The following is an 11120-nucleotide window of genomic DNA, read 5'->3' as shown; positions in this document are numbered from 1 at the left end:
ACTTCTTCTTTAAAAGGCTCCTCTGTCCGCCACTCGTTACCTGTATTAATGGCACCGGTTTGAACTTGTTATCAGTATAAAAGACACCTGTCCACAACCTCAAACAGTCACACTCCAAACTCCACTATGGCCAAGACCAAAGAGCTGTCAAAGGACACCAGAAACAAAATTGAAGAGCAGCACCAGGCTGGGAAGACTGAATCTGCAATAGGTAAGCAGCTTGGTTTGAAGAAATCAACTGTGGGAGCAATTATTAGGAAATGGAAGACATACAAGACCACTGATAATCTCCCTCGATCTGGGGCTCCACGCAAGATCTCACCCCATGGGGTCAAAATGATCACAAGAACGGTGAGCAAAAATCCCAGAACCACACGGGGGGACCTAGTGAATGACCTGCAGAGAGCTGGGACCAAAGTAACAAAGCCTATCATCAGCAAGGGCATTGAAGATGAAACGTGGCTGGGTCTTTCAGCATGACAATGATCCCAAACACACCGCCTGGGCAACGAAGGAGTGGCTTCGTAAGAAGCATTTCAAGGTCCTGGAGTGGCCTAGCCAGTCTCCAGATCTCAACCCCATAGAAAAACTTTGGAGGGAGTTGAAAGTCTGTTGCCCAGCAACAGCCCCAAAACGTCACTGCTCTAGAGGATATCTGCATGGAGGAATGGGCCAAAATACCAGCAACAGTGTGTGAAAACCTTTTGTTATTAACCAAATACTTATTTTCCACCATAAATTTGCAAATAAATTAATTCAAAATCCTACAATGTGATTTTCAGGATTTTTTTCTCTCATTTTGTCTGTCATAGTTGAAGTGTACCTATGATGAAAATTACAGGCCTCATCTTTTTAAGTGGGAGAACTTGCACAATTGGTGGCTGACTAAATACTTTTTTGCCCCACTGTATGAGCATTTGTTGATTTAACATTATAGGTGATTCCTTAATACAGTTGAAGTCGGTTAACATACACTTAGGTTGGAGTCATTAAAAATGTGTTTTTCAACCACTGCACAAATTTATTGTTGACAAACTATAGCTTTGGCAAGTTGGTTAGGACATCTACTTTGTGCATGACACAAGTCATTTTTCCAACAATTGTTTACAGACAGATTATTTCACTTATAAATCACTGTATCACAATTCCAGTGGGTCATAAGTTTACATATGCTAAGTTGACTGTGCCTTTAAACAGCTTGGAAAATTCCAGAAAATTATGTAATGTCTTTAGAAGCTTCTGATAGGCTAATTGACATCAGTTGAGTCAATTGGAGGTGTAACTGTGGATGTATTTCAAGGCCTACCTTCAAACAAAGTGCCTCTTTGCTTGACATCATCGGAAAATCAAAAGAAATCAGCCAAGACCTAAGAAAATAAATTGTAGATCTCCACAAGACTGGTTCATCCTTGGGAGCAATTTCCAAATGCTAAGCAAGGAAGAAGCCACTGCTCCAAAACCGCCATAAAAAATCCAGACTACGGTTGGCAACTGCACATGGGGACAAAGATTGTACTTTTTGGAGAAATGTCCTCTGGTCTGATGAAACAAAAATATAACTGTTTGGCCATAATGACCATCGTTATGTTTGGAGGAAAAATGCTTGCAAAGTCGTAGAACACTGTCCCAGCCGTGAAGCACAAGGGTGGCAGCATCATGTTGTGGGGGGTGCTTTGCTGCAGGAGGGACTGGTGCACTTCACAAAATAGATGGTATCATGAGGTAGGAAAATTATGTGGATATATTGAAGCAACATCTCAAGACATCAGTCAGGAAGTTAAAGCTTGGTTGCAATTGTGTCTTCCAAATGGACAATGACACCAAGCATTCTTCCAAAGTTGTGTCAAAATGGCTTAAGGACAACAAAGGTAAGGTATTGGAGTGGCCATCACAAAGCTCTGACCTCAATCCTATAGACAATTTGTGGGCAGAACTGAAAAAGCATGTGCAAGCAGGGAGGCCAACAAACCTGACTCAGTTACACCAACTCTGTCAGAAGGAATGAGCCAAAATTCACCCAACTTATGGAAGGCTACCCAAAACATTTGACCCAAGTTAAACAATTTAACGTCACTTGGGTAGGGGGCAGTATTTTCACATCCGGATAAAAAGCATGCCCAAAGTAAACTGCCTGTTACTCAGGCCCAGAAGCTAGGATATGCATATAATTGGTATATTTGGATAGGAAACACTAAAGTTTCTAAAACTGTTAAAATAAGGTCTATGAGTATAACAGAACCAAAACCCCAAGGACAAACCATCCCCCCAATTTTTTGGGGGGGCCTACCACTATTTTCAATGGCTGTCACTTTTATTATAAAGCAAAGTCCTCCCAGATTGAAGTTCCTAGGGCTTCCACTAGATGTCAACAGTCTTTAGAAAGAGTTTCAGGGTGTTTTTTTGGAAAAATGAGGCAGAAATTGTAGTTTTTCTAGGTGGCTCCCATTTTGGCTGTAGTGTTTCCAGCGCGTTTTTTGGTATTTTTCTCCGGTAATGATAATAACGATTCTCAGTCTTAAATTTTATCGTTAATTTACGTAATAGGGTACCTAAGGTTTGAATATAAACGTTGTTTGACTTGTTTGTAAAAGTTTCCTAGTAACGTTTCGGATTCATTTTGTATGCATTTTGATGGAGGGAAACTGGGTGGATTATTGACTGAAACACGCCAGATAAACTGAGTTTTTATGGATATAAAGAAGGATATTATCAAACAAAAGGACCATTTATGATGTAACTGAGACCTTTTGGAGTGCCAACAGAAGAAGATCATCAAAGGTTGGGCATTTATTATATCGCTATTTCTGACTTTCGTGTAGCACCTGCCTGGTTGAAATATGTTTTTCATGGTTTTGTATGCGGGGCGCTGTCGTCAGATAATCACATGGTGTGCTTTCGCCGTAAAGCCTTTATAAAATCCTACACATCGGCTGGATTAACAAGAAGTTTAGCTTTATTTTGATGTATTACACTTGTGATTTTATGAAAGTTAAATATTTATAATTCTGTAGTTTGAATTTCGCGCTCTGCAATTTCACCGGATGTTGGCCAGGTGGGACGCTACCATCTCACCTGCCCATAAGAAGCTAAAGGCAATGCTACCAAATACTAATTGAGTGAATGTAAACTTCTTACCCACTGGGAATGTGATGAAAGAAATAAAAGCTGAAATAAATCACTCTCTACTATTATTCTGACATTTCACATTCTAAAAATAAAGTGGTGATCCTAACTGACCTAATACAGGGAATTTTTACTAGGATTAAATGTCAGGAGTTGTGAAAAACTGAGTTTAAATCTATTTGACTAAGGTGTATGCAAACTTCCTACTTCAACTGTATATTTTGACACTTGATATAAATGCGACGAGACATAAATAAATACAAGTTCAACTAAATCTGGAGCACATGGGGCACGTGACACGAGAGAGCGCTGTTTTCATAACAGCTGTGTGCGACCGCTCAGACATCTCTGAGTCACTGACAGGTCTGTTCCAAAAATACCCTGCTAGATGTAATTGCCACAGGCACAGCCAGCAGCTCTCCCGTACAGTATCAGACACTCTGAACAGTGATTAACACAATGCTTGATGACGAGTAAAATAAATGTTGGTACCTTAAAAAAAAGGACATTTTGGAACCTTCAAAATACACACTCAGTTGAAGAATACTCTATGCTACCCATTCACTTTTGATATGAAATATTTATTTTCAAATTGAGGATCTTATGAGGTCAATCGATAAGAACCATCATGAGAATATTTCAGAATTAACCGGACACTTTCATCCCAACCGTAAATTCTGTGTTTTATGGGATAAATTAACAGCATGGTGAAAAAAAAGAAACCCACATCAAATAACAATATAAAAAGGGTATTATAATTTTTACAAAGATTACAGCAGGTGGCCATTACACAATAAAAGTACACCATTTTGACATCTAAGTGCACTTATGGACTTCAAACTGCAGAAATATATACGTTTGATTCCTTTTGATGCAATCTATACAATGTGAATATGACATTTCCAAAAGCAGGATAGTATTTCTGAGATGACATTGACATTGATCTGATGCCCAATGATAGACCAATATACTGTATTATCTAATTGTGACCAATTATGTCTGCTCTCATATCATGATTCTGAAATCATATATCACTTGCTAGTAGCTTATGGTGTCCCTGTCTTAATGCTACTTCCACAGGAGTCCTGAGCTTTTTGGAAGAAGCTTGTGTGGATCTACTCTGACAGAATAAGTGCCTGACTTCATTAACAAGTGCTCTTTACTTGGTAGTGTGAGAATTAATGGGTTAAAAGCATATCAACAACTGGGTCATTCTGATTTTCTGTGAGACAAAATACCTGGAAACCAAGCTTGTCTTGGAGAAAGGTAAAAGCATCAAAGATTTGTTGCCTGACATAGCTTTATTCACTAGACATTTCTACTGCTTCGTCATGCCTGAGCCTTTGACGTTGAGATCGTCAATGTGTATTTTCCTTCCTTCAGGTTTTGGGTTTCGTTTGTCCCTGAGGGGGAAAATGACAAAGCAGACAAATCATTCATCGATCAACCTAAATTAAAATAAACTGTTGATCAACCATAGTATAATACTTGACATTCCAATCATAACCTAAATTCAAAGTGATGTAGAATCCAGAAATGGTTTGTTTGGGCTTACGGCCACTCCTCCTTGAGGGGAACTGGCATTATATGACCTATGACACATGATGACTGACCTCCGTCCCTGGTCAGGGCCGGTGGCGGCGGTGAGGGCTGCCCGGTACACTGCCCTGGGCTTGGGGGCCTCCAGACGGGACATGGGGACAAATGGTCGGAATTTAGACACCTCTTGCTGCCACTCTTTGTCAAAGGACTGCGCCTCGGCTATGAGGGTAAAGGGCAGAGGTCAGGGATTAGGGGTTAGGAACCGTTTATGTATCACTCCGATGAGCCTGGCGAGGAGCAGTTTCTTGGAATCTGAATACCTTATTTTTTCTGAGATAGGAACATAACTGTGGTCTATGGAATGTCTCAGACTTCAAACCCCAAACAGAGCTAGGAGAGGACAGTCCTCTGATATAATTGACTATGTCTTTGTTTATGACTATTCATCGAACACGGATTATAGCCTACATGCCTTAAAAGAATGATCAAAGCATCAGAAAAAAAACACTTAATACATTTTTGGTAACATTTTACTTAAAGACTGCAAGTATAATAATGTGTTATTACTTGATAAGCATTTATGCTCCTTTGTAATGTTTTATTATAATGCTTATAATATGTTATGTCTCTTTATTTTCAACTCAAGTAAGGATCATTATGAGATGATAAGACATAACATTCTTACAACATCTTACAATTCATTATAACCACATCATAATGCATATTATCTGCAGGGTTAAAGTAAAGTGTTACCCTTTGTTTTTGTTGGGGGGGATGCTGGCTCCCTTACACTACAACTGACTTACATTCATCCAGATTCTGGAAGTCCTGGTTGAGCTCCCGTTCACCTGTCTTCTTGTTGTGTTTTTTCTCCAGCACGTGTCCCCGGTCCTGGATATGGTGTCCAATGGACATCTTCTCCAGGCCACTCTCCGAGTCCTTCAGGGACTGCCGAGTCTCCTTAATCTAGACACGGGGACAGCCAATCAGAATGAGTTGCCAAAGAGGCAACGGCCAATAAGGACTGAGAAAGCAAGCATCATAAATTCTTGCTGTGTCAGACAGTTGGCCAGATGTTATTTTTGTGTAAATGCTTAAAAAGGAACTGAAACCAAAAGGCCTAACTCTATATGAACAGTTTTATTTCCAAAACGCATCAGAAATTATTGCTTATGTGTGCGTACAATGTGTGTGTACAATATTATACAGATTTTTTATTAATAGATTTTAGATGTGTATGAAAGAAATCTCAATCACATTATGACACCTGCACTTTCCATGACAGACTGACCAGGTGAAAGCTATGATCCCTTATTGATGTCACATGTTAAATCCACTTCAATCATTGTAGATGAAGGGGAGGAGACAAGAAGAATGACTTTCAAGAATGACTCAAGCCTTGAGACAATTGAGACATGGATTGTCTATGTGTGCCATTCAGAGGGTGAATGGGCAAGACAAAAGATTTAAGTGCCTTTGAATGGGGTATGGCAGTAGGTGCCAGGCACACCAGTTTGAGTGTGTCAAGAACTGCAACGCTGCTGGGTTTTTCATGCTCAACAGTATTACATATTAGGAAGAGGTTCTTAATGGTTTTGTACACTCAGCTGGAATGGAATGTTCATATCCTGTATATTTGTATATGTGGTTGTCTCACCTAACTATCTTAAGATGAATGCACTTACTTTTAAGTTGCTCTGGATGACAGCATCTGCTAAATGACTAAAATCTCATACTACTATACTACTACTCATACTACTATACTATACTACTATAAAGTCTCATACTACTATATTTAATTGTTTGTAAAAATATGAATGTCACAAATTTCAAAGGTGTACAGTTCTTTATAAAGAAAACATTATTTGTTACATTTGACTGTGTAAAGCCTAGCAGTACTACTTATTTCACTGAGAGATATTTAGCAATTTGCAAAATAAATTCTCTGAAATGAAACCATCAAGTGCTAGATTTTAAACAAATACATGTCTGTTATTGAACCACCCGATTGCCATGGTTAGATAGTGAAAAAACACTTTCTTTTAAACAATATAAGCTAATTTACCAACATTTCTGAAAATGGATACTGTGTATGCTCTTCTTATAAGCTCTTGCAGTTCTCGTAAACGACCTCTCCCTTAGTGTTCAGTGCAATATCAGCTTGGAGAGACCTCCCCCAGCCTCTCAGCATTATCTCTGGCCATACTTGAGTGTACGTACCCCACCGGGAGCGCGCCGTGTCTGGGAGGAGGCCTGGAACACTTTGGGGGGTTCGTCTCCAACCTTGGAGTAGGTCATCACTGAGGAGGAGCTGAATGAGTGGGCAGTGGGGTTGGCGTTCAAGTCTGTGGACAGGTTCTCCTGGAGAACAACACACACACAGATTGAGGTGAGTATAAAGCCATGCAGAACACACATGCTAAAACAATGAGGAACAAAGTCTGTCATAGAAATATAATTAATTAATTAATACTATGCCCCTTCTAGTAATTCTATTTGTATGGGCTGTGTGGGGTATTAGAAGAGACAACGTGACTCACAAAGTTTCTGTGCATATTCCCCATCCTGTTCCTCACGCCGAACATCATGCTGTCCAACATACTGAAAGGGTTCCTCAACTCCATGTCCTGCAGAGAGAACAAGAACAATGGGCCATTCAGAACTAACTTTATGGTCCATACCACCATTACAACAGACATCCATATACTATACGAAACCTCCATCCACACTGTGCCATCATAAGTTGAATTTTCACTTATTTTCCCATTGACATCAAGGCATGACTGGGTGAAAGCTTGACTAAAGCTAAAGTAAGGATTCACCCCATGCACTAGCATATCAATCATATCATAATCTAGATTGTTGAAATCCATGGAGAAATGTAGGCTAACTGTATTGGAAATCTTTAAAAAGATCCATTCTTCAGAGATACACGAAACTCAATTCTCCCCGTTTACTTCCCATTGACATGTTGTCACTTCAGTGGACAGATATGTTTAAGTAACATGCATTAGTTGGGCATTTGCAACCTTTGTGATGTGGAAAAAAACATCACAACAGCAAAAACCACACTGATACGTTAACATAGCTTTAGGCTGCGTCCTTAAGGGCACCCTATCCTTTTTAATAGTGCAGAACTTTTTACCAGGGTCAATAGGGCTTTAAATCAACATCCCGTGCAAGTCCATGTCTAAATAGAGCTCTTTGACTGTTTTACAAGACTCGACCCAACCACATGATCCTAGTCTCTCTTGTAGTGGAAGTTCCAGTAACTAACCACAGGTCTCCTAGGACGGTCAGAGTGAGCTAGAGTGCTAGGATGAGCCACTATGGGTACCAGCCAGCCAGCAGAGTTGATCTGGTCCGCTGAGGGTGCCAGTTGGCTGGGGTAATATTCGACCCAACACTCGAGGGGAGGGGTCAACCAGCTCGTAAAACAACCAGGCCACTGATACTGATCGCATGCAAACATACACACATGTAGCTTAGTAAGCCTACACATACACTTGATATGGGGTGAACACATGCATACTCTCACATCTAACCAATTTGACATGGCACTGGGAATGTGGCCTTTTGTTCAGATTCACAATCAAACAGATATTATGGTATTTATGGTACATTTCAAGTTTCGAACTGGCTGTGTGTGTATCTATAAAGACATAGTGTAAGTGAGGGGGGTTAGTACGTGCCAATGCTTAGTTTGGGAATGAAACAAGGAATCGTGCTGCATCATAGCATTTGAGCAGTCTACCGTACTAACCGTGCTATCAATACTGCCGAAAGGCGAAAGCGACTGGCTCATCCCCTGAAAAGCGGTACAATACAGAATGAACACACAAGCACACAAAGAAGCCCGAGAAAGCACAACGCATCACTGAGGCAGGCAGGCTCATGAACTCAAAATAGTATCCGTCCTTACAAATGTATTCAGTTTGTTCTCAGTATGTAGTCTATAGTCTCTTTAGCTTTCTTCTCTCGTTATACTACACTTTGAATCTGAACCTGTACCCTTCCCACATTTCCACAGGGCCTTGAACCTGCTGAATGTACAAATTAGGAGAAAGACTCTTTCAGTCCTAGCCGCTGCTCCCGACTCTCTACCCCAGGGTGTTTATAACCCCTGGATGCCTGGAGGCCTGGGCAGGCATCCCAAACACCCCAACCCAGGCAAGGGGCACCGTATGTGGACACAGACACCAGAGAGAGGGAGGGAGGTTGGGCTAAAGGCTGGAGCTCAGCCTGGAGTGTTGAGAGAGCTCTGCTCTCCGTGTAATTGGGACCTGTTGCCATGGATTACAGGGGGTTTAACACCGAAAACAGATCCTCGTTCTGAGAAACCCTGCAAGGCCCCAATGGGCGGGCGGGGGGAGAAGAGTCTGGGTCTATCTCGGCTGCTCGCTCAGCTCTTTTCCAAAGGTCACGGTGATGTAAAACGCTCCTCGCTGCCCCTGACAGGCGTGTATGTAGCACGACAGGCAATTATATCTCTGAATGGCATCTATGAACAAATAAATGCCCGTTACACTCCTGTGGCGGGCATATTTTTAGAAGGACGCAGAGGTTGAGAGTGCAAAATGTCATGGACTCGGAGGGGCTTTAACACATTATTTTGGGGATGGTTGTGCTACTGCTCGATTATTTGAGCTCATGGTCCCTTTTTCCCCCTCCCAGCCTGTCATGGCATCGCATCTTACACTATTCCCCCCTCTCACTGTTCAAAGGGAAGCTATGAGTCACACTGATGCCAGGGCTTTTATTTCAGCTCTCAGGGATGGGAGGGATAAGCGAGCTGGGTAGGCATGGGTTCTAGGAACTGTTAGTGACCACTGGGGAGGCTAAAGATGCCACCCCTAAAAAATGTAAACTGGTCAGCAGATTCATGATACAGAGAGCAGGTCTAACTTTAGTGACAATGTGGCCATTTCCTTTTATAATCAAAACACACAAATAAAGTGAACTCAAATGAAACAAACTGAATTCAATGTATTTTATGAAAGGTGATATTAAGTAAGCAAGTAGTTGAGTATGATGGAAAGGAAGGAAATGTGATGTCCCAAACAGCCTTTGAGAGGGAAGACGGAACATATTCACAGGATGGGGGGGGATCAGCAAACCGCCAAGAGAAACAGCAGCATTCCTTCAACAATGCCGTGAATGTGTGTGTGTTGCGTGTGTTTGTTTGCGTGCGTGAATGCATCCGTGCATGTGCTGATGTCTGTGTGTGTGTATGTATGTATGTATGTATGTGTGTGTGCTCGTGTGCATGTATCTGATACAGGGGGCGGATTCTCTAAAGTATGCGTGATACTTGAGATCAGTAGGGGAGCCAAAATATCTGTCATAGCTGATAAGCCTTCTGCAGTGGGTGCCAGAGCACACTTGTCAAGCAGATGGAAACGCAAAAGTACAGTGCCTTGCGAAAGTATTCGGCCCCCTTGAACTTTGCGACCTTTTGCCACATTTCAGGCTTCAAACATCGAGAATCTGTGGAAAGAACTGAAAACTGCTGTTCACAAATGCTCTCCATCCAACCTCACTGAGCTCGAGCTGTTTTGCAAGGAGGAATGGGAAAAAATGTCAGTCTCTCGATGTGCAAAACTGATAGAGACATACCCCAAGCGACTTACAGCTGTAATCGCAGCAAAAGGTGGCGCTACAAAGTATTAACTTAAGGGGGCTGAATAATTTTGCACGCCCAATTTTTCAGTTTTTGATTTGTTAAAAAAGTTTGAAATATCCAATAAATGTCGTTCCACTTCATGATTGTGTCCCACTTGTTGTTAATTCTTCACAAAAAAATACAGTTTTATATCTTTATGTTTGAATCTTGAAATGTGGCAAAAGGTCGCAAAGTTCAAGGGGGCCGAATACTTTTGCAAGGCACTGTAACTACACAAAACACAGCACCCACAACCATATCCACCCAGGACCGTATTAAGGCAGGGTATTACCGGGGCTGACGCCCCTGGGCCTAGGCCCATGGGGGCCCAAGAAGAAGTAAATGTTTTTTCCAAAAAATCTTATATACACTACCGGTCAAAAGCTTGGGGTCACTTGGAAATGTCCTTGTTTTTAAAAGAAAAGCTAATTTTTTGTCCATTAAAATAACAGAAATACAGTGTAGACATTGTTAATGTTGTAAATGACTATTGTAGCTGGAAACGGCTGATTTCTAATAGAATATCTACAAAGGCGTACAGAGGCCAAATATCAGCAACCATCACTCCTGTGTTCAAATGGCACGAAGTGTTAGCGAATCGAAGTTTATCATTTAAAAAGGCTAATTGGTCATTAGAAAACCCTTTCGCAATTATGTTAGCACAGCTGAAAATTGTTGTTCTGATTAAAGAAGCAATACAACTGGCCTTCTTTAGACTAGTTGACCATCTGGAGCATCAGCATTTGTGGGTTCGATTACAGGCTCAAAATGGCCAGAAACAAATAACTTTCTC

The 11120-nt window shown here is 41.2% G+C and overlaps 1 protein-coding gene across 4 annotated transcripts in view; it reads right to left on the bottom strand.

Moving 5' to 3' along the window:
- Positions 1-3683: 3683 nt before the first annotated feature.
- LOC139385892 (myeloid leukemia factor 1) overlaps positions 3684-11120 on the bottom strand; it is a 28245-nt gene continuing 20808 nt past the window's right edge. Inside the window, exons 3-8 of one of the 4 annotated variants that reach the window (XM_071131181.1) lie at positions 8429-8473; positions 7206-7292; positions 6886-7026; positions 5472-5631; positions 4737-4884; positions 3684-4526 (exon numbers count right to left, since the gene is read on the bottom strand). In XM_071131181.1, coding sequence (XP_070987282.1) covers positions 4442-4526; positions 4737-4884; positions 5472-5631; positions 6886-7026; positions 7206-7292; positions 8429-8473 — 666 coding nt within the window. In that variant the 3' untranslated portion in view covers positions 3684-4441. The remainder of the gene's footprint in view (positions 4527-4736; positions 4885-5471; positions 5632-6885; positions 7027-7205; positions 7293-8428; positions 8474-11120) is intronic. The other 3 variants (XM_071131182.1, XM_071131183.1, XM_071131184.1) reach the window with 3 other exon arrangements.

This window comes from Oncorhynchus clarkii, chromosome 27, assembly GCF_045791955.1.
Source record: "Oncorhynchus clarkii lewisi isolate Uvic-CL-2024 chromosome 27, UVic_Ocla_1.0, whole genome shotgun sequence".
Taxonomy (NCBI): Eukaryota; Metazoa; Chordata; class Actinopteri; order Salmoniformes; family Salmonidae; genus Oncorhynchus; species Oncorhynchus clarkii.
The sequence above is the reverse complement of the archived record's forward strand: the minus strand, read 5'-3'. Positions and strand labels throughout refer to the sequence as shown.